Raw genomic sequence first — 25,393 nt, forward strand, 5'->3', positions numbered from 1 at the left:
TCTCCCTGAATGCATTGTGTAATACAATTTTGTGTTGATTGCAATTTGTTGCCTTCTTTATTTTTGCATTATTGATCAAACTTCTTTTTGGCATAAACTGAGCAGCTGCTGGGGGTTACTGATATTCACACATGCATGCTTATGTTAGGATGTAAGTAACTGCGACCATAGAAGCATGAGAAAAACATTAATGTAAACATACTCTCTCTAATACTCTCTGTATCTAAACACACAGCACAAAAAGTAAAGGTACATTACACAGATTGGCCTATTTCAGAATAATCTATATTACTGAATTACAATTACTGAAGTATTAATAAATACATATTAATGTTGCATCTGATAAAGGTGGAGCTTTCTCTATATACCACTGGTTATCTTGTGAATTTCGCTCTCAGGATAATATAATCCATAAAATTATATCATAATTTATTTGTAGATTATATTTTGTACTATTAATGTTAATCTGCAAAGTAACTCAAGTATGTAGTTACAGTCCACCACTGGTGTAAATGTATTCTGTGTTATGGGAGCTGTGCCCCTTCCCTCCAAAACTAACGCAGAAAAACGAATTAATGGTATTCCCCTGCAGAAGATGCTATTTGGAACATAAGTGTAGTCGATGATACATGACGTAATCACATGATAATGTAATCAATGCACATAATGTGCTAATATTGAATGAAAAGTGCTACAAATATAGTCACCTCTGCTGTCAGTACCACTTTAAACAATCAAACAGGCTGACAGTGCTGATTTGTTTGTAACTATTGAATTTATTTTTCAGTGGCACTGGGGAAGACTAAATGAATTCGTCTTTATCCTCTGAAATCCATGAACAGACAACCCTGGACAAAATTTCAATGTAATTCTTCAAATAGTTAAGTTAGTTAGAAAGAAAAAGCCACACGAATAAAATTAAAATTACAAATTATAATACAGTTTCAGAATTGTTACCAGACAAAGCCCAGTCTTCACTACACAGTAGCACCCCGGGACGGACAGTACGATATACTGAAATCATAGTCATAACAAACAAACAAAAAAAAAGCTGCAACAAAGAAAAAAAAAACATGGATAGTATTTAGTATTGCTGTTATACTTTTCATATAATGTTGGAGTCATTTCCTTCCACTGTAACCTGATATCTCTTGGTTAAAGAGGTTGATAGGATGGTGGCATATAGATTTTACATCTGATTAAATAGTGAGTTGGATTTATTCATGACTGCAGACAAAACATATCAACGATGCTTGTAAAAGGCCTAAGCTAACATATCCCTTAACCCCAACTAAGTGTTGACAACCCCCCTCCCTCCACCTCTCTACCCATCTTTGACCTTCTGGCTCAAGTTGAAGTGCAGACATGACAGGTGGAGATGTCACCTCCTCAATAACAGGTTGCTTTGTTTCTCCTGCTGATCTTTCTCCTCCAGTCCCTCTCATCCTGCCCTGCGCTCATGAGGTCAAGGCACATGATTACAGCGAAACTGCCCCATGCTTTCCCATGATCAGTGGACTCACTTAAGCCAGAGTCTGTGCTACCTTTGGCATCCTGTAACACTAAGCCACTGCAACCCTATAAAGTTGACCCTCTAAAGTCGTCACATTACAGCATTACAATGTGTGTGACAGTAAGCATGTTGGCAGTGTTTGGGGGGAAGCCAGTGAAGGATCACATCCATGTTGCCCATTGCTTTGGTGGAGCAACTGTGCAGTGGGGGTGAGATCTTGTGGGGTAGTTCGAACCTCTGCAGGTGTTACACCCCAAAGTTCTGTATGTGTCATGTATGCCATATGTACATTTCCATTTTGTTCTGGTACTGTACATGCATGAGCCTAACTGGTATATGTGTGTGCTTTCTGTGCTATACAGCCTGTGGAGGAAATTAAGTTCTGTGTGTGCTACCTGGTGTGTATGTGATGAACTTGTAAGCCATGTGAGCCAGTGGTAGGATGGGGATCATACAGTTGTCGCCATTGGTTTCGATGAAGTCATGTCGAGTGATGGCGGTTGGATCGATGTGGTGCTCCCTGAATGGACGAATAAATGCCTGGAGGGAGGGAGAGAGAGAGAGAGAGAGGATGTAAAGTGAAAATTTATATGGAATAATACCATAATTTCACCACTACTAACATAGTTTAATAACTACAGCACAGGTTGCCGTTGTCTCGAGAAAAGCTAACTGGGTTGGTTTCAAGTTGTTTTCACAAAAAGACGTTGACAACATCTGCTCCGTCTGCTGATTTTTACGTGAACAGGTAGATCAACTGGATCAACTGGCTCACTGTGGTTGATGACTCTTCCTTTGTGCCATTAATCCAACCCTCATCCCACCAGAAGATGGTACCCAGTGGCAGACAGAACTGCTGAGTAAAAGCGAGGTCTATAGGCAACCAATCTAAACACTGACTGTGTCCCTATTCTGTAGCCAGTACATTGTACAATCAATGTTTACTTAACTCGTAAGAACCCACGGTGACACAGGTGTCACACGTCCAAATTTTCCTAAAACATGAAATAATCCGAGTTCTCAACGCCCAATGTGACACATATGTAACATTTGAGATCTTGGACAGTAGGGGGCGGTGTTTTGAAAAAAATGTCAGAAATGTGTTCTATGTGGTCTATTTAGTCTAATGTCCCCCATAATTTTTCTAAAAGCTGAAATTGGTCCGGGTTCCTATGGGTTAATAATCATAATAAAAATAACAATAAGTTAAAGCAAAAAACTTCAAAAAACTTATCTCTGGCCATTTTAACCCTCATCAGCTTGTTTTTGAGCCATAGCAACTTGACTGGCATTTTGAAGGAGAGTCTGACACTGATGATACTGATCCTTATTGAAAGTGCACCAGTCTACTGGCTAAAGCACAAACCACACTCAGCAATTCTGCAACAGCAATGATACATACATTTTGAAATGATCTGAGAGGCTGTGTCTTTATTTAGTTGAAATTACAAATTCTATTAAAAAGGCCAAATGCAAAAATCTCCTCAGTTTCTGGCTTTGTTCTCTCAGTTAAACTTACAAACATCTAGTTTTCACTAAATGGAATTGATGTGATAAACAATAGGTGCAAAACCTGGTAGATTTTCTACTTCATTTACATTCACTTTTAATCGTAACACAAGAAAACCACTGGAAAGCATTGTTTACAGTCTTTACACAAATGCAGATCAAATGCACACACACAAACACACACAAGCACACACACCACGACTCAGCAGTGCCGAGCACCATGCGCAACCCCACAGCTCATATCCAGCATCCTAATAAACCACAGAACAGCAGTTGGCTCGCAGAAACACACTCATCAGCATAAATGACCCATGGACACCCCACACAAGCTCGAAAATGTGAGCTTCAAACACACACACACACACACACACACACACACACACACACACACACACACACACACACACACACACACACAAACCCCACCTGCGCTGTGCAGAGGCAGACACCTGTCTGTGAGAGCATGGGGGTCTCAAATGAAAGACTGAATCTGAATCTCAGAAGCACAAAAGAGGACAAAAAGAAACACGCACACACATGCACACACAGGATAAAGGTAATTTATTTCCCTCTGTGGAAAAAAGCAAAAAAGGAAGGTTTGCATCTGTATTTCACAGTGTGCATCTGTGTGTGTGTGTGTGTGTGTGTGTGTGTGTGTGTGTGTGTAAGTATCAGCATGAAAACTCATTACTGTTGTGTTAGCTGTTCGAACCAATCACACGCGCCTATCAGCGGACATTGTTGGTAGGTGTCAGAAACTATCTGTTGATATCTGCACAATTATATACCCATCTCCGCTCTCGCCTGCCTGTCCCCCACCTCTCCTCTCCTCCTTTCGCCACAGCCCTCAGCCAGATGAAAGGCTGGCTAAGCTGCGGAGGTCGTGCCGAGCGAGGAGGCATCAGCGCTCCCAGTTAACGGTGGGCCACCGGTCGCTACGCGTCCTCTAATCCCACACCGTTTAACGGCCCACCTCGCACGACATCCATTAATCACCAGCTCACATCGGCCATCGCCCCAGCAAGCAACGCTGTCCCACTGGTTGGATGGACACGCCCTTCCACCCCCTTCTTTTTGTTTGTCCTCCTGACCTTTCTACTGTTTTCATCTCAATGTCTGTTGATTTTTCTTTTTGCCTGTCTCCTTTTTGGCCAAATATATCTATCTATGCTTTCTTCCTTTACTATCAGTGCTGGCTTTTAAGCAGGAACTGACTTAAGTCATTCAATTAACTCTACTTCAACATTCAGCCTCACGAGAGAGTAGCCTTGAAAGAGACATGTTTGTTAGAGAAAAGTATTGGCTGTTAAAAGACTGCAGAACAGAGACGGTTAGATAAAAGATCTTCAAATATACAATTTATCCCCGAACTGTAAGCACATCTGGCAAATTTTAATGTGATTCGAGCATCATTGGGAACTAATGAGCGTGACTCTGTCCTCAAAGTGGTGTCATTAGAGGACTACTAAATCCTTGTTGAGTCAATTAAAGCTTAACGACATGATGACGGTTAAAAAAAAACATCACGACCCAAAGCCTCACAAAGGATTGGTTCTAAACACTACTGGGAGAATACAGTGCACTTTTTAAGATAGTGTTGCAGTGTTAGTATGCTTTTATGTATTCAAATCAAAGCTAGTCATGAATATACATTTTCTAAGGAAGAGCAGTGTAGCAGTGTACGGTATGGGGGGTTTGAGGCAGAGCAATATCACGGTGCTAAGGATGTGTGATGGTGACAAAAAGGCATTTTATGAACGTTGTCATTGTGCTTTTTTAACATTGTGCTTCTGTAATAATGAGCTGGAGTTTCATTCTTGGGATTTTACACAAAGAAAGACAGCTGCCCGTAAAGTTTGAGGAATGAGGTCAGTTATAGTTGAAACTCAATAAACAGATTAGTCAATTGGTCAATCGACTGAAGATGTAACTGCAGTTATTTTGATAACTGATCAATCACTTCAGTAAATTTTCAAGCAAAAAATAGTGAAAAAATGGCAAACATTATGTGGTTCCAGCTTCTATGTGTGGATTGAAAAAAATATGAGTACATTAAAATCAATCATGAAAATAATCGTCAGTTATGGCCCGAATGTGAACATATGTTGAAACTGTCTCAGATTTGCAGTGACTAGTTCAAGAGAACCACAGAAGGGACAGGTAATAGTTTTGTTTCCATTAAACTATTATGCAAGTTTAGCAAATTTCTGAAATTTCATCAAAATAGATTGTAAATCAGTGCATGAGCAGGTTTTTAAATCTTTTTTTCTTTTTCTTTCTTCATTTCTTTCTTTTTTTGCCTTTATTAGATAGTGACTATATTAATAACAACTTCATTTGTATAGCACCTTTCATGCAGTAATAGCAGCTCAAAGTTGCTGGGAACCTCGAATAAACCAGCAGCAGATGATCACAGTGTTCTTCATGGCAAATAGTGGACAAGGGATTTAGTAATGCAGCTTGGTCTGAGCCCTTGTACACAAGGAGGAAGACTTAAAATCTTCCTCGAAGCCAGTGCAGATCAGCTAAAACTGGACTGATGAGCTCTTTCCTCTTGGTTCTGGTTGATAGCTGAGCTGCAGAGTTTTGAAAAAGCTGAAGTCTCTCTGTGGTTTTTTGGGAGGCCAGTAAATAGTTCGTACAGTAATCGAGTTGGCTTGAGATAAAGGCATGAAACAGTTTTTCAGCATGTTTTTGATTTATAAATGGTCATATTTTAGCTGTTTCTAAGGTGGAAACATGATGTTTTCATCACCTTGTTGATGTGAGACTTGGATATTAGATCTAAATATAGGATAACATCAAAATCTCAGATTTAATCCAGGAGTTAAATTAAATTATTGCTCATCCATGTATTTATTGCCAAAAGACAGTTAATAATGGAGTCTACAGTTGTGTGTCATCTATATAACTATGGAAACATACATTGTGCTCTCTAATGATGTCACCAAGTGGCAGCATGTGTAGTGAGAATAGCAATGGGACAAGGCAGCCTTGTCCAGTCAGAAAGGCCAACCAACCTTTAAAATGACAGATTAAGATACCGCGATCAATGGCATCAAATGCTGCATAAGAATTGGGACCTTATTTTCATCAGAATTTAGTCTGAGCAGTGAGCTGGAATACAGCACTTACATGATATGCAAACATTTCTACCTTAAAAGAGTCTGAAATGTTGGGATTTTGTGTTGTTGCAGAATTATGGGTTTTCCTCGCCTTATTATTCTACTAATAGTTTTTTATGTGCAAATCACAAACTGAACATATTGATTGTCCCTTCTGTGACCTTTTTGACAAACATTTCCCTCGGGTCCTGCTGACCATACTGGTACACAGTATATACGTACAAAAATAACAAGAAATACAATGACAGAACAAGCAAATAACAAAGAGTGACGCTGTCTTCAATGTTTCATCTGCAACCACTATTAGCCTCAGGTGTTCTCCATCATGCTCGTCTTTGATATTCAAATGAACCTTAACTGGGAGCACAGGCCTGCTTTATTCTCAGTCTCAAAACAAATACACACAAAAACCTAGGTGCCTGCCTTACCCCCCCCCCCCCCCCACACACACACACACAAACACACAAACACACACACTTTCTTCTAGTCTACTGTCACCCTTCTGTTCTCTGCAAAGGTCCATTCTTGTCTTTCAGTTAAACTCTTTATTAGGAGTCTCCAACAGTGTCCAACACACCATGCAAATCTGTGACTGCCGCCGTGCTTTTGGTCCCAGTAACTATCCCAAACCCCAGCAAATACCACATCATAAATAAACATCAAGCCTCATATTACAGCAAACACAAAAAGTGGCACAAGGCTCGAAAAATCAATCTTTATATCTGCTGATGGTAAGATACATGTACAACATTGTGTTTTTAATAATACAATGTAGCCACAAAATCATCCTCCTTTACAAAACATATTAGGTACAAAGTTACACACACAGTGATGTGACACAATGATAGCCTGACACAAAGTATTGCATTAAAGCCTAATCAACATCAAATCAAAAACAATGACATTAACCATTAGAATTCATTAAATTAAACAGATCAATCAATAATATTCTTTTTAGAGTCACTTAGTGTCAGACTGTATTGCATTAAAAGACACCTATCTCAAGCCTGTGATGACTAAGCCTTAACAGCAGTTTCCTGTGAGGAATGAACTCATGATAGTAGATTAAATGAAATAACAACATTTTAGAGGCGAACAAATAAAACAATTTACAGGGATTTAATGCTGCAACTCATTATAAAGGTGATGACAGTGGCTGTGTGTTGTGTGTTTATTTTTTTTCCAGGTTATATCATTAAAAAACATTTTATTAAGTGTCAGGTGGCGTGTGTCAGCTCTAAGTATTAGCAAGCTCTCATTAGTTGTGTCACTTAGTTCAGTCACTTAGTCACAACTCAATGTCAGAACTAGTCCGTGTGGTGTGAACTTTAATTTGTGATCCGTAGTTCTGCACTTAGTAAACACTTTGCTTCATTATAACCAGGCTAAGTTTGAAATGATGCGACTCCAGGACATGTTAATAGAGAGCCTCAGTAAAGAGCTGGCCTGTGGGCAGCTCCATCAACTACAAAAACAAAACACTGTCAGTCACCTGAAATGATTTTTATAAATCAAGTAATGGCCACTTTCAAGGCTGCAATGGTCAAGTGTAATTGTGCTGGATTTACTTCTGATGCATTTACAAACTGGATTCTGTAAATAGGCACCAATGAGCGTGAGGAGTTTGACTTTTACACTAGGTGTGTTTTTAAGAGATTACTGCACTAATACACACAAAACACTATTGTTACTATTATTATTGTTATTATTATTACTAAACTGTCACCACTTAGATGATCGTATAGTAAATCTGGATATAATTAACCTTACAATAAGCATTCTTTTGCTGGTTGTTTTAATGAAAGAGATGCACAACAATATTAATCATACTTTGATAATGTATGGGTTAAGCTTAAATAATAATCATTGTTAGAATGCTTCAGGTCTCAAAACGCACGTGAGCTTCAACATTTCCACTAATTAGTCATCAATTAACCTTGTTTCCATCATTTCTGGGGACATTTCATAGTCTTACATTCATTTCCTGTAGACTTACCCTAACCATAACCTCACCCCTACCTTACCCCAAGTCTTCACCCTAGAATGTAATGATTCATATCATGGGGACCTGCATTTTGTCCCCATATGGAAGGCGAGTGTGACTGTGTAAACAGACTAATGTCCCCACAACATTATGAATACACGGTACACACACACACACACACACACACACACACACACACACACACACACACACACACACACACACACACACACACACCTAACTAACCTAACTCTCATCCCACCAATCAAAACAAAGTTCACATGAACCAATCTGCACATTTTAACATTTTAATTGGCTGAAATAAGGATAACCTTTACTCTAATTGGCTGTGGGAAATGTGGCAAAATGTGTGCGTGAATTAATAAAGGTGACACGTTTTAATGTGAGAATGAAGCGTATGTGCGTCTATCTGTATTCATGCCTAAATACATATACAGGTGGTGGAGGTTTAAGGTGAGGCCATTCACAGCACGTGTCTGTATATATGTGTGAGTGGATGTGTGCGTCGTGTGTGTATTGGGAACCATGGACATTAATGTCTACAGTGAGATCCCTCTGTGAGACAGTGACATTTAGTTTCCAGGTCACTCTGGCAGTCCAGAGGCTCGGGGGAATAAGGTGCAACCACAATGCTGCCATGGTGATCCCTCATGAGAGAAGGGACACTGAGCTGGAGGTATGGTACAGTATCTTGTCTGTAGTCCATAATTCACTGAATCACAGAAAATTTAACTATATTCTTATATACTTTCACATTTTGTGGGAAAACTAGAGCATATACAAAAAGTAAGTGAAACACACAGCAGAGAAAGCCAGGTAAGTTTGATTTCAGCTTTCAACCAATTTTAAGAAAAAACATACAGCTGCTAAAGGGAGATGCGTGTGGCACTGTATAATGACTGCTAAAAAATGTTAAAACAATGGATTGTGAATGGAACACTGTAACATTCTGGGAGCTATGCTTATTGGATTCTTGTGGAGAGTTGGATGAGGAGAGTGACACATCTCATATCTGAATGGTAAAAATATGAAGCTACTGCGAGCAGCCAGTATAACTTAGCATGAAGTCTGTATACATGGGAAAACAGCTAGCCTGGCTCTGTCCAAAGGTAACAAAATCCACCAACCAGCTCCCTAAATTAGCATGTTACTGTACTGTACTGTACATTTGTTTAATTGACACAAAAACGGAAATGTAACAATGAGACGCTGTGGTTTTGCACAGGGTTATGTCCCGGAAAATGCCAGTCAACTGAACATAGCCTTTCCTTTCTAATTTTTCTTCTGTCTTTAATGTATCTGCTTTATTTCAATATTCATGCTCCACTTTCAGATACATTTTTCTGAAACTGCGGTATGGTTATGGCTTTGTTTTCATGATTGATTTTTTTTTCCATTTTCCAATTTTTTTCTTGCATGTTTGTTTTGATTTCTGCTATTTCGAAATACACTCTACTACTAATACTACTACTGCTATATGTAATATTAGTGATATTATTACTATCGTGGATAAATGGGTCATTTCCTTTTTTGTGTTGTGGACACTAAATTCATTTGCATGACAGAGCCAAATGGTTTGCGTTTCTTTCTGTGCTCCAACACACCTGATTGAAATGCTCAGCTCGTTACTGGGCTCTGCTGAGGCCTGATAACGAGCCATTCATTTGAATCAGGTGTGTTGGAACAGGGACACATCTAAAACATGCAGGGCAGTGGTACTCTAGGACCAAAACACATCTGAATGCACAGCTGTGTGAACTGGCTCAAACTGACCAGATATGCTATATTTTATATTCTAAAATAATCCTGGAACTCATAAAAAAGTTTGTCCGCACATTTAAAAGTTGAACAGCTACATCCCAAAATGCCAAGGGAGAGAGGGCTATCTCTCTCTCTTCTCAGTTACCAAAAATGTGTACCTAGTTTCTGGGATCTTATCTATGTGCCAGTTATTAGCTGTGGGGAAATAGTGATTTTACGGGATGGTGACGAAAATGAGGCTTTACTTTGTACAACAGTTAATCAATGGCAAATTACTAGAAGCTGTTAAATGCAGCCTGACTGTCTGTGTGTGTGTATATACTGTATATGTATGTGAGCTCACCTTGCCAATAACAGGGATATCCACAGATCCCCAGGTATCCGCACCCCAGTGTACCATACCCGATGCAAAGTCTGCTGTCACTATTCCAAGGACTGGCACACAAACACAGAAACAGACAACAAAAAAAAGAAACAACATATGTTGTTATTAGATGTGCAAGCAAACACCAAAACATAATTTTTACAAACTGTTACTAAAACCTCATGTGGACAGGAACAATGGTTTGGGACTGCACTGGCTCATTTCCAAGAAAGATTTTCAACATTTAGAAAAATGTTTCATGGTAACTTCAGTAAGTGGTTTTAAAATTATATCTATCTTAGCTTGGTCATCAATCAGGGTCTTTCTCACCGATGCCGAGGATTATCTTGTAGATGTGAACGGTGGAGAAGTGCAGGAGGAGGAAGGAAAAGTTGATGATGAAAAGGAAGAGGCACAGAATCACACACAGCCACTCCTGCAGCCGCTTACCTAAACAGGAACAAGGGCACAAATTCAAGGAAAACAAGTTTTATTGATCTTAGAATCATCACAATACAGATTATATTGTTGGGTATTATACATTGGTTATCCTAACGGAAAGGAGACAAGGGGAGAGGAGAGGAAGCTTAAGAAGAGAATGGAAACGAAATTGAGGGTGTTCGGCTCTGATGTGTTGTATTAATGACCTGGTGAGGTCCCTGCAGCCACTGGGAGAACAGCTCACTTCTTACTGAGGGTCAAAGGACCATTCAACCACAATGGCTGTGTGTGTGTGTGTGTGTGTGTGTGTGTGTCCAGGGTGTTAATATGTAATCAGTAAGATGAAGACAAGTGTAGTCTGTGCCGTGGGGTCATGACCTCTTATATGTGAAACACCTATGCTGACGCAGCACCAACCCCGCATGGACACACAGACGCACAAGCAGTTGAAGGTGGGAGGTACGCCTCTGCAGGGACAAGGCCAAACTCATAGGTCAGCAGTATTAACTGGAGGACAAAGGGAGGGGGACCAACTAAAACCCCTCATATTGAAACTCACAGATCATCAATATTATAAGAGAGAGACAGGAGGGTCAAACTCAAAACCTTTCAGCCACACAACCCTGAAGATTAGATTTACTGAATTATTGAGACACACGAACACATCGCTCATCTACAGCCCATCTAATACGGCAGGGCACCACATCCTACTGCAGGGTCCTCTATTACTGTGACGAGGTCTTCCATGAACTCACAGTTCACATTTCTTTGAACTGTCCCCTTGTTTGCTTCTTTTCTTTGTTAGACTTGTCTGACCTGTCAGCCTAAGCAGAACATTTGATGACAGAATATGTCACCAAATTTCCCACTTAGAGAAACGAACTATAAAAAATCAACCCATCTCAGTCCAAATTCATCACATACAAGTATTTGAAGTGTAAATGGACATTGCTAACCAGACATTCTTTATTTGTCATTGCTAACTTGGCCTTAAATAAAAATAACAGTGAGGGAGTACTTAGTGTCTTAAAAAGTAACCAAGTGTCCGTGTGAATGTGTTGTAAAAATAGACAAATATAAATATATGTAGATGTGTTAAGTCAGTTTCTTTTGTTCTTTATCTCTCATCCCCATCATTCCTCTCCTAATCCTTCTTTCTTTGCCAGTCTAATGTGCTTTTAAAACTTTAATGTGTTCAGATTCTAATGTATCACACGGCACTAGCAGCCTATAAGATATTCATGACAGTTTTTTTTTTAATAAAGCACACGGGCCTGTGAGTGTGTGCGCCTATAGACCTGTGTGACTATGAATATGCTATCAGCCTCTCATAAGGTATGGACTGAAGAGTTCATGAGAGATTTAAAATATCTGATTATGGATACTTAACGAATCATCAAATGTGACCCTTCACCTTCTAAAAATAGATGGTATCAAAGTTGTGGGGAGGCAGATGGCTACTTCAAGTGTGGATGGAAGTTCAGCTTTTAAATGAGTTTGACTTTGCAAATCAAGGAGGTTTTGAAAAAAACTATTGTTTCCTTATTGACCGTAATTGTACAAAGCAATGATCTAGTATACTTACTTTGGATACTATGATGCCCTACACCAGTTAGCTTAGTTTATCATAGAGATTGGAAATAGGATGAAACTTTTAGTGAAAAATCGTAATTTCTCTCGTTCATCATCATCATCTCCAACTAAAATAGCAGAGCTACCCCATGGAGGCTGGTCCGGAGTTCAGGCGACTGTCTGTAAAGTGGTGTGAAGAAATACAGTTTATCTTTATGGATTATACTGCTGCCTGATTGACAAGAAGACTATCATATATGATGATGCTTTATCTTGTGTTTCTGCGGACATATAAGGAATTGTTAGTCAGATTTCTGAAAGGGAGTTTGGCACAATATTTTCCTTCTGTTTAGTTCAAATATGTTCAAATAATACATTTTCTAATATTTTGTCACATCCTAGTACATAATGATACATTAATTCATTGTTAATAATAATTAATTATTACTTTATTATCCCTGGACAAATTAGGCCTATTCCATCCTGCTCACGGCACAACATTAAGAGAGGCTTCAATTCTACAATTACTGCTACTCCGCATCATTTCATGGCCAAAAAACCAGTCTGAACCAGTATGAAACCGGTTTGATGCATCAGTACTGCTTGAATTAAAAATAATTTTATTTGTACAGTGAAACCCTTCGAGGTAAATTCAAAACTCATCTACAGGACGTGTGACTCAGGCAATTAGACATTTTGAAGATTAAAATGAAATCGACGTCATCTAAAAATAAAACGATTTTTCTGTGTGACTATGCTGACATAGCTGGCTGCTGAATACAACAGCAACAGAAAAGTCTTCATCTCATGTCCCACAACAAAATAGACTGCACCACAACGCTTCTCCACCCTGCAGAAATGCTACAAGTCGTCTTGCACTGAATATAAGTTTCTCCTGTTCAATATGAGTCAGCACTGGCCTAAAGGTAGCGATTAACAATGAGGTGTACATGCGGCTGCATCAAGCGCAGTCCTCCTGACTTATGACAGAGTAAATTACAACACTGTGTTGAGTACATGTATCCATGTATCACAGGTGTAGTAAAATAACTTAACGTGTTAACCCCATATAGCCAACGTGCTGTGTTTCAGCCCACACAGCTTCAGTCCATACTGAGGTTACACAGAGCACCGTTAGCTCTGTTGTCTCCAAGATTCATGTGACACCATTTTCTCCACTCTGCCCCAAGGTGCAGACACACACACACACACACACACACACACACACACACACACACACCTCAAGGGATCAGTACACCAAAATTCACTCTCTCCAACTCTCTCCCTGCACCTGCACCCACACACACACATCTACATATGTGAGCACTCAGACACACACATCCTCTCCTCTGACACATACACAAATTCAGACAGTCCATCTCCGTCATGTACACGTACATACACACACACACACACACACACACACACACACACACACACACACACACATAAACACACACACGATGCAGGGCTGTGGAGCAGTGGGGCGGCTGTCAGGTGATGTGCGTCAGTCCTTGGATCCTCCGGCTCCCTGATGAGGGGAAGGAAACTAGGACAGGCCTCCGCAGAGCGCGCACACACACACACACACACACACACACACACACACACACACACACACACACACACACACACTCTCTCTCTCTCTCTCTCTCTCACACACACATATACATAAGCCCTTGTCCCTCAGGCCATGGCATTGCTGGATATCACACACAGCTATAGACAGACACACAAAAACAGCCTCTACAAGCATGTATGTAATTGACGGACATATCTTAGCTTGTTTGAACACTCACACACACTCTCACCAAACACAAACCTCTCATTCTGTAGCACACACATGCACACACCCCTGACCTGCCTTTACTTGGCATACAATTTCATCACACTTTCCATATAGAGCAGGTCAAAACCATGCTCTGAAACAAACAAACAAACACCAAAATTAAAAACGTTCATACACTTGAACACATATAAACACAAACACCGTAGCACGCACACACAGACACACACACACACATCTACACACTTGGGGCCAGAGCAGCACACTCATTAATATCACATTAATATAGTCGTTCTGACAACAACTGGCTCCCTGGCAACCTCCCTACCATCGCTCACCCAGCAGCACCCCCACCTACAAGCATGCACATGGGTGTGCACAGGGATTTAACCTGGGCGGAGCCAGGGGAGGAGAACGAGGAGCGCTAATAGGCTGAAATTAATCAATGCCAGCTGATTCACTGTCTGGGGAATGAGTGGCGGGCAGCAAGCAGGAAGGCAACACATCCTGAATACTAATGGAGAGGAGAGACAGATAGTAGACCCCTTTACCTATCTCTACTGTTTGTCAACAAGGTAACAAGAATATAGGATCAGGGACTGAAACACACAGTATGAGCAATTTCCACCTTAACGACCAAGCAAAGCAAGATTAAAATCCAGATTGAAAGCAAGAAAGTATATACAGAGGTTATTTCAATCAGAATCTGATGACAGTTGTGTGGTCAGGCCACTGTAAATCAATCCTGATCCAACCACATCCACACAATCTCGACGAAGCAGATTAACTGTTTAACTCGTAAAATTAATATGATGTACAAAAATTGTAGGATTTATTTTTTAAAACTTTAACTGATTTTTGCTTATTTGAATAATTAGTGTTAATTATGGAAAATGTTTAAGGGTCTAGTCTACTGTATTAATAAAATCACCACAATCTGTGGATTTGCTCATAGGGGCAAATCCACACTCTCCTTGTGCTTGAAATGTGCATACACATTGAGAACCTCTCCTGAACATACCAACAAATTCCCAATGGTAGATCCCAGACAAACCGATCCTAAATTACAGATGCACAAACCCTGACTCTACAGTTAACCATGTCATAATGAATATATTGTAAACAATAATTGCTAAATACATGCATTTCTGCTTTAATTTGGAAATAAATGAGTTTCTACTTGTCTTGTTTCTTTAGTACTGCACCACTGAGAATGTGCAGTTTAATATGCAAAGAAGAACCAGAGGATCTGCAACAACATTCAGTTCTAATCAGACTGCATGAATAAGGAACGTCATGTTTTAGGACCAGTAACTTCAAGTGATGGTATATTTGCTGCTATGCTGGAACTGTTAAAAGGTGCAACAATAAAAATCAAATTAAAACAAATTTCTAATCTACAAATTGCAATTGCCTATGTTGTGTCCTGCAAACCTTTATTTGAAAGCGAATCATCTGTCAGTCGCCTGTTCCCATACTGAAATTGAATGAAACTGAATGGAAAACCATACGAGTCAAAGAAAGAACAGTTTGGATTAATATGTTTTCATCTATTACTATTGTGATCTCAGCTTCTCAGCTTTGACATCAAGAGAGCACTGTTGACACAACACTGTATTTTAATGTGCTGCAACAGGCACAGCTTCATTTCTAGTAAACATGAATACCTGCACATCAGGGATCTCACGAGAATTCACACAAACTGCATCACACTTTGTACTTGTATGGCAACCATGAAGTTTGGAAGTAGTGAAAAGTTGTAGAACACAATGTGCAACAATTAACCCCATTAACAATGCAGGGAAATGAGACTTTATCTATAAAGCCAAGTGCACTCTGGGAAACATGCCCACATGCCTGCTGCAAGGATGTCACAGGATTTTTGTATATATATATATATATATATATATATATATATATATATATATATATATATATATATTCTAGAGTATCTTAACCTTAACGTTGTCCATAATGTTTTTCTCTTTTGTTCTTTTCTTTTGTCTACAGCTCTACTTAAGGCTACTTGGACTTTCAAAGGGATGTGGTTGACCATATTTGGTATTCTGGGGCTGTTTCTGGATGTAATGAGCCTGTGCATGCATGCAAGCAGAGAGATGTGGAACAGATTCATCCCTGTTCTCAGGGTGGAGTAGTACTAACTTTTTTGCTCTGACAGACAGTTCTCTCTCCACATTTAAAACTGACTCTACAAGATTTCTGGATATAATCACTCAGTTTTCAGTGCTGCCATATTACTGAATGCCATTCCACACTGTACACAAACTGCAGAGTACATACAATAGTACATGAACTGTAGCCCAATGCTGTGCTTTGTCACTTGATATGTGTCAACCAACAAAGGACATGAAGCGGGGAAAACATTCTTTTTGATTGTGTTATGACTAATCCAGTGAGAACACAACACAACCATGGGCCAAACCAAAGGGTTCCCACTCTTTTCTAGACATCATTTTCTAGGATCTTGTTGGTATGTCAGACAGGGATCATGCAAAACACCAATATGTTCCTCTCTGTGGAAGTCTGATTGAAAGAGTATACAGGCTTAGTCTTGATAGCTTTTCATGTCACTACTTTTACTACATTCTCCTCTGATTGTTGTTGTTTTAATTACTTGCTCTGTTTTAATATAGTTACCATGTTTCTTTAATAGTGTTCCATAATTGCATCTTATTTTGTTCCTCTTGGAAAGTACTTTGTGTTCTATGCTTGGTAAGTGCTATGCAAATAAAATTCATCATTTTCATCATTATTAATTTTTAACCTGAATTTCTTTTTTCTTGATAATTATATCAACCAATGCTGCCTAAACACCAACTAAATAGCCTGAACACCAAGAACACAAATAATAGCCTAAAAGTTTGCCTACTGACAATCTAGACTGAACTTTACATACCTAAAGGTACAATTCAAATTGAGAGTTTGCTATGATTATTAACTGCCACTGACTGGCTATCCCATCATTCTTTGGTCTGTTTACTAGTAAGGATGAGGTGGAGTCTAATGGAATTGTCTGATGTGTGATCTGTGTTGTAGCTTCAGCATTCAATTCCACGCCATGTGTCAATATGTCAGAGAACTCCTTTGCTAGCTTTATTTCTTCCTAGATCGATCATCTTGGTGATGACACTTGACTCTGCTGCTCCTGTGAAGCAGTCCTTTAAAGTAGCTGTAACTAATCCTGTTCTTAAGACGCCTCCTCTTGATCCAGGGGGTTTCAGCCAACTATAGACATGTGTATCTGACCTCCCCTTTCTCTATTAAATCCTCGCCAATCAGTTGTGTGACTTTTTACATAACAATAGTTTATTTGAAGATTTTTAGTGAGGATTTAGAGTGTGTCATAGAGTCAGCACTGCCTAAAGTTAGAAATGACCTAACTGCGTCAGACACAGGATTTGTCTCTGAACTAGTCTTGTTTGATGTTAATGCTTCATTCGACACCATTGACCATCACATCCTATTACAGAGACTGCTGTCTGTTGACAGGTAGTACAGCACTTACCCTGTCATACATCAGCTTCAGAACCAACCATCATGCATGGTGGATCATCCTAGCCTCGAAGCTGTTTCTTTTATTCTTATAAACGGCCAGTTGCTATTGTAATACAAAGATGAGTAAGGAGGAAAATACAATAAATACTGTTCCCTTACACTGCTTATGTTCCATATTATGTTAATATGTTACATATTAAAGTCTGAAAGAACGCTGAACACTTTATACAGACTTGACTTTTATTGTCAGAAGAATTGTGACAGCAGATACCACACAACTTTTGAAACACAGTTATTCAATGTATCACCTGTGACAGCAGCCTCGTCCTGTAACAATCGGCACAAATGTTAAAAAAAATATTTACAACAAGAAGAAAATTTGTGTCAGATCACATAACACTAGAAGTCATAAAAAAGATGGGCACACATAAAATGGGTGTCACTGTTTCCTGTTGACTAAATGTCTTGTACACTTTGCTCAGCCTGTCAGAAGCTTTGTAAGCTGGTGTCGGGGCTTTCTGTGCTTCGGATACAGGCAGAGTTCCCTGACGCTCCAGGAAGGTGCCTGTGGTTCAGATCTGCTCTTGATTGAATCTCAACATGTAACCGGCTTCACTGCTTCTCTGCTTTTTCACACTGGGCAGAAAGACCCTCAGGAATGGGGATTTCCAGCACCTCAACCATATATGGAGCAGGGTCCTGGAAAAGCCTATCAAAGACGAGGTCCCACCGTTCATCTATGTAATCTGTAATACAGAAAAGAAGATTATGTATAGTTTGTGAAATTGTCCAATAACCCAGTAGTTCTGTTGCAGTATTACAAATTTTTTGTCACTTTATTATCACATTAATTTATCAAAGACTACAGTTACATTGTTCGCCATTTATTTTTTGAAAGTTGACTTTGTGGGATCCTAATAAAAGCTTGTGAAACTTAATGAAGGTTGGTTCTGCTTTCACTAGCTTTGCTTTACATTCTCCCTATTTGGACTTTGGGAAACTGACTCTGAACAGCAGATCACCAGCTGCAGTTGTTGCTTTCCTGAAAGACAAAAAAGTCAAGTCAAAAAAAAAAATCTAATTCCATACTGCAAGTGCTGAAATAAGTAATGGATTTAAATGGATTATTAAAATGTTCAGGGGAAATATAACTCACATCACATCTGCTGACTCAGTCAAGGCTATGACAGAGTCTGCTGAATCATATGTCCTCCTCCAGTTCCAAGCGAGGTCTGTCTCATGGTCTCTTTATTAGTGTTGATGTCAGGAATGGTTGAGAAGTGCCAACACCAACATCACTACAGGATACCCTTGTCTGCCTGCTGTTGACACTTAGTAACAGACATTCCATATTGGTCATGCCAAATTGAAAAATATTAAGTAATTTCAACTTATAAAAACAACAGGCACATGATGTACCACAGCCAACTGTCCAAATGTGCCTGCCTTAAACACCAAGAGCTCAATGCATGCATTGAAGATGAAGATGAAGTTTATCTTGCAGACATTCAACTAATAAAGTAGTAATGTTAGCATTTTTGTGGATCCTACAGCAACTAACTAACCATAAACTATACATCTAATATTTACTTCAACTGTTAGCATTAGATAGCGTTACACAGCCAAAGAAACACTTAGCAATACTTACCTTTCCCTCTTCTGCTCCTTTGCTACAGACAGTTGGTATGATGCGTCTTTTAGAAAAGGGTTTTTGGCTGGAGGCCGTTGCAGAGATATGTGCTGCTCTGTGCAGCCAACAGAGCAGTTCCCATGCTTAGCTCTTAACTTTGACGTGGTAGCAGTCCAGCGCTTGCAAGAAAAACAACGCCGTCAAGAACAAGTTCCTTCTCAAGCCATGGGTGGAGATACTGAGATGGAGGGTTGGGTTATGCAAATGAGCCACCTCTTTATGTAGGGTGGGGAGTCATCTTTAACGGCTTGTTGAATCCCATGCTTTCTGACCAGGCCAGCCAACAAAAAATCCTGGACTGTCTGATTTCACATTTTGTGGATTGGTAGACACTTCAGATAGCCAAATACAGCATATGTGTACAACAGTGAAAAAGTCAAAGAGTGTAGTCTAGACTTGCTCGATATGGAAAGTGTCCTCAGAGAACTTTTCTTGCACTTTGGTGCTATAGAAATAAAACTGAAGTTGAATTTCATAGTGGGTGGAGGCTTTGATGTGTCTGATTACACCCACTTGTGAGTAACCACTACAAAATGTCTTTATTGTTTTGACCCCAGCTTCCCATTCATTATTATCCAACTCTCTCTACAACGCTGAGCGCCTATTTGAAATCACTGTTTAAATTCCAAGCTTTAAGGTTGTGTTCTTGAGATTTTCAGCCACTAGAGCACCAGCATCTCAGACCATGATCAATGGGCGCATCAGCCATAGGGCTGTCAAAATTGGCCAAAACTGATGTTTGATTGTTCCTTCTGAAACAACTTATAGGGTATATGCCCATAACAGGGCAAACCAATACTAGACATACTACTTGTATGGGTATATGTATTCAATGTGAACATGTCTTTTAAAAGTTAAATAAATATTTAATTAAATAAATAGCAACAGATTACAAACATTATGACACAGCATAAACAGTGTGTATTTTCACATCAGAAATAGTATGCAAGTATGTTGGGTTCAACAGACTTTCCTGGTTAAACAACAGTAACTTCCAGATAATGGTAAATCTGGTTATGTGACTTGTGCGTCATGCAGTGCATTCAGTGCAGCAGTGTTTCCACCTCGAACCACACCCTGTTGTGCTTTTTTACTTTTTTCCATCACATTCAGTCTGTCTCTGAAATAAGCTGCATTTACAAACACTTACTTTAAGTGATGTATATGCCTGACTGCTAAAACATTAGGCACTCAATCACAGAGGGTGATACTGTATGTACGAGCAGAGCTACTCTTTATTCTCTGTCTCTATGTCCCCTGGTTTGCTCTCAGTAGACTGTCTTCAGATGGGACTTGGGGAGAGGGAGAGGGAGAAAAAGAGAAAGGGAGAGATGTGGGTGGTAAAAGTGGGTCACATGTTCAGAGAGAAAAAGAAAGAAAGAGGGGGAGACAGGGAGAGATGAGGGAGAGAGATGCTCATAGAGAATAACAGCAGCAGGGGAAGATGGGGTGAGGGAGAGAGGTGGAGAGACGCGAAGAGGGTGGGTAAGGGAGGGAGAGAGAGAGGGGAGAAAGAGGGGAGGTCGAATTCCCTTGTAGAGAAGGAGTGGATCAGTCACAGGCCTCGTTCCTTTCATCTGATCTCAGTGGACCATAGAACCTGGGACAGACACACACACACTCACACACACACACACACACACACACACACACACACACACACACACACACACACAATAATAGTACACAACACAGGGATGCAGGCGAACCCACTCACCTACACACTCACTGACACACACATTAAACCAACATCAACACAATGTACACATACCACGGATGAAGAAACGATGAAGATGAAGAAACACACACACACAAGCATGAACACATTATGTGGACGTGGCATATACACACACACACACACACACACACACACACGCCTGCTAGACAAACTTAATAAATCCATTACCCTGAAGATTCAATAACAACAAACAGAGGAATGTGGCAAATGAGATTCAATAACTGCATACCGACACAATAGCTTACAAAAGCGTGCACACACACACACACACACACACACACACACAAACAGATGCATATATCCAGGCACAATAATAGACACGCATTTGAACCCACATGAGAGCCAGTGTAAGTAGGCCCTGCTCCAGCCTCCCTCCCCTGTGGAGACAAAAAAAGGATGGACACATCCCATCATGTGTGTGTCCCTTTGTGTGAGTGTGTGTGAGTGTGTGTGTGTGTGTGTGTGCTGTATGCCATCCCGCTATCTCCTGGGCTTTCTGCTACCACCATATTCATCTGAGGCCCTCATAAGGATAATTATACACACACACACACACACATGCACAGAGCTCAACTCTGAGCTCAAAATGCACAGCACTTTCAGTTTCTCTCTTGCGTTGATCAAGGTCAACAGCAAAATCCTGCCTAGAAGCCTCGCCTACGGCCATAGGTGCACTGCGTAGGTGTGTTTGCAGTATGTCTATGTGCCTGTGTCTGAATATACACATTATTTATGCATATGTGTGTGCTGTGCATTATATTTGAATGACAACATTAAAAATTTGGATTACAAAAATAATATATTAAATACATTGTGGATATGTAGGTCTTTCCAATGCACATTAAAAAAAACTTAAACATTCATTTTTTTTTATGAAAAACGAGTGATTTATCCTCATTGAAGCATGATCTGTGAGAGGTAAAGAACACCATTGCACTAAATATTGATTGAAATGTTTAGTAATGGAGTTAGTAATGACTTATAAACAATGTTTATATGTATATTTTCTAACCCTTTAGGATAATTAAACATGCCCCGGGTCAAACTGAGCCAGGAATATCATTGCTGTTCCTAAGAAACGAACATAACAGGAGGGCTAAATTATCCTATTATGAAATAAAAATACATTCAAAGTAATAATCCATAACATTTCAATAAATGTTTTGATATTGACAACTGCAACAATAATAATGATTTTAGCCACTTTAGATCCAGGTCATGGCTTTGACTGGAGGGTGTACATTAACTTTTATTGCATCTCTAAATGAACATGCCAGTAATAAACTGCAGATACAGACAGGAGGAGGAAAGAGATGACTTTAGAGTAACTTTAGGTTAAATGAAGATGCAGCCTGCAGGTCTGAGGAACAGCAGCGGGGGGAAAGGAGACAGCTAACAACCAGAACCACACAGACAATGAAGAGATGTGGACAAGCTGCAGGTAAGAGAGTGTGAGGCAAAGAGGCAGCGATAGAAAGCTCACACGTCTGGGAGTGTGTGTGTGTGTGTGTGTGTGTGTGTGACAGATAACAGGATGGCGGCAGAGCGAGGAAACCTGTGAGGGACAGCGCTATGTAACATTATCATGTTCAAGATTTGAGAGCAATCTGTAAAATTTCTCTCCCAATTTTAAAAATCCTGGTGCATCCTTGTAAACCTTGTTGCAACCGACAGAAATTCGGAGGCTCGGGAACTGTATTTCATGATTTTAAAAAGAAAATTAAGGTCAAAGTTAGCTATGTAAGTAAACAAACAAATAATAGTTTTCACTTTGCTTACATATGGCATCTGGTTGGGTCCATGGTTTAAGCAGGACTACCTCCTCCAAGTTATACATTTTGTGATTGATCAGTTCTGTTATCCATTACAATAATGCAAGTTACAACTTACATGTCCCTTGTCCCTGCTTCAATCAATTTGTACACACTGCATGCATGGGATATATATACAACAAAAACACTACTACTACTACTAATAAAAATAATAATAGTAATAATAATAAAAATGAAGCTCCATCAAACAGTACCAAAGCAGTGCTTAATGGCAATCTATGCATTTAATTATTTCATTTTCTATATACTGACGTATGCTATATATGCATCTGTTTATTGTCATTATCATTATCATCATTATTATTATTATTATTATTATCATCATTATTATTATTACTACTACTATTATTGTTGCTACTATTAATCATTCATGTATTGATTTTTTTTATAGTACTAACACATACAGGCATACTATTTTTGACCTTTTTGACAAATTTGAGTGCACTCACACTTCCTGGAAATACTGATCATAGAAAGAGAGCGTGAGACAAAGAAAAAGTAGGCAAACCAATCCTTCTTCGCACTGTAATTATCAATAATAGACTAACCAGATCAGTTACATACACATACACACACACTGTATATAATAACTGATTCTGCTGACTCTGATGCTGTACTAGCCACGCACACATTTTATTTTTGAGATTATATTTTTTTTTTGGTTTTTAGCCAGATGATCAATGTTTTTAATTCAACATTGTTGAAACTTATGAATGATGATATGAACAGGATTTGCCTTTCAGAAATGAGACACCACACTGTATGATGTTACCGTTATCCATACTTTCAGATTTGACCTAATTAAATGAGCTTGCCATGCTTCTGTTGTTCTGGTATTATGTCAACATAAGGCTAAGGCAACATCGGTTTTGTAACATAAGATAATTCAGACCTTTTCAAACTGATCATTTTGCATTTAAATCAGCAGATATCTGTGTGTCTGTCACCTGCTTGGATGAAAATGTTGTCTTGCTTATTCTAAAAAACAAAATAAGTAAGCCAGTGAAATAATGAAGAATTTTTTTTTTTTTAAGTGTTAAGCATTACCTCCTCTCCTCAAGCCAGAACATGAGACGATAAGTCACATCAGCCTGATGACGATCTTCACTTGTGACTGTTGGTGCAAAACTAACAAAATGGACCTGCACATAATTATTTTTAACAAAATCATTTGTTTGCTCTAGCTTTACAGCTACTACTGTCACTAAGTTTTTAATGGATCCATGAACTAAAGGGACCTCACAATTTGGGATTATGCTTTGCTGACTCTCTAATAATCAGAGGTGGAGATGAGATGCAACACAATAGTGACAAGTAATACCACATAAATTTCAGGTAAAAGTCTTCTCAAATAAGAGGCTCTGCTGCTTTTCACCTCCAGGTTTTTGGACTTTTGTCTTTTTTTTAACTGTTTGGCATTTATATGGGTCTCACCAGTAATGACACACTGAACGAGCTGTAAACACAAGGTAAGACATATGATGATATCATGAAATGACAGACGGGGACTTCATCAGCAGATTGTGGTGATGTTCACGTTTCATTATTGACACAACACAAGCACGTTACTGATACTAGTGTTTGGAAATTACTTTATTACTTTTTTAATATACTTTTATTAATTGTTATTTTGTTGCTGGCAGACTAAGGCTAAACCTCAGGATCTTCAAATCACTACTGGAAGACTGTCAGACCTCAAGATACAACCTGTGTTACAGGTAAGCCATACTGATTTATACTTTTCACAATGTACTGTAAATAAAACACTCAGTAATAAGTTGTTTCTGAAATTTTTGGGCTGGACAGAATTAACAAAATAGACAAAATTCTGTTACAAGGTTATAAAATATGATGAAGGTTGTCATTTAAGAAGTTAACCAGACATCAGAAAAATATTGTGTTAAATGGGAGCAGGTCGACGTGAGCAGTCAGAGTGAGACGACTTGGACGAGGCTGAAGATCAGTATCGCTCTTTGGATCACTTACAGGCACTGAGAGCAGATCCCCCATGGTAACTCAAGATCACACACACAAACACACACAAACACACACACACACACACACACACACACACACACACATAAATCAAGAGACACAGCAGATGTACAGACACAAACATACATTCTGCTCATTCGACTAGACTTCAACATCTTGCAAAATACAGAAAGCAGAAGGAGAGGAGGAGAGGAAGAGAGGAGGAGAGGAGGAGAGGAGAGGAGAAGTGAGGCAGTCAGTGGACCGTGACACTTCAGACATATGGGAGGACCAAAGAGAGACAAGGGGATGAATAGAGTTGGTGAGAGAAATAGAGAGACGCATGAACAGAGGGAGAGGGAGATGCATCCAGCTGTTTGTCCATCCTAGCTTTGCTGTAATGAGCCCATGTTTGGCTCTATGGAGCATCGCCAACGCCTCATCTAACTTCTCCAAACTCTAACAAGCCAAACCGCTATTTAGATTTACCTCCTACCAGTGTTGAACTGGACCCAAACAACTAAGCACATAACAGCGTGGTGCTCCCTTAAATGAACACTTTGACAT

General features: G+C 39.4%; 1 protein-coding gene across 1 annotated transcript in view; it reads right to left on the reverse strand.

Annotated features, from left to right (window-relative positions):
• si:ch211-212o1.2 (uncharacterized protein LOC492735 homolog) overlaps nt 1-25,393 on the reverse strand; it is a 47,165-nt gene that overhangs the window by 14,905 nt on the left and 6,867 nt on the right. The window contains exons 2-4 of the mRNA XM_041939043.1: nt 10,608-10,727; nt 10,257-10,348; nt 1,909-2,053 (exon numbers count right to left, since the gene is read on the reverse strand). Of these exons, the coding sequence (XP_041794977.1) occupies nt 1,909-2,053; nt 10,257-10,348; nt 10,608-10,727 (357 nt within the window). The remainder of the gene's footprint in view (nt 1-1,908; nt 2,054-10,256; nt 10,349-10,607; nt 10,728-25,393) is intronic.

This window comes from Chelmon rostratus, chromosome 6, assembly GCF_017976325.1.
Source record: "Chelmon rostratus isolate fCheRos1 chromosome 6, fCheRos1.pri, whole genome shotgun sequence".
In the NCBI taxonomy this organism is placed as follows: domain Eukaryota; kingdom Metazoa; phylum Chordata; class Actinopteri; order Chaetodontiformes; family Chaetodontidae; genus Chelmon; species Chelmon rostratus.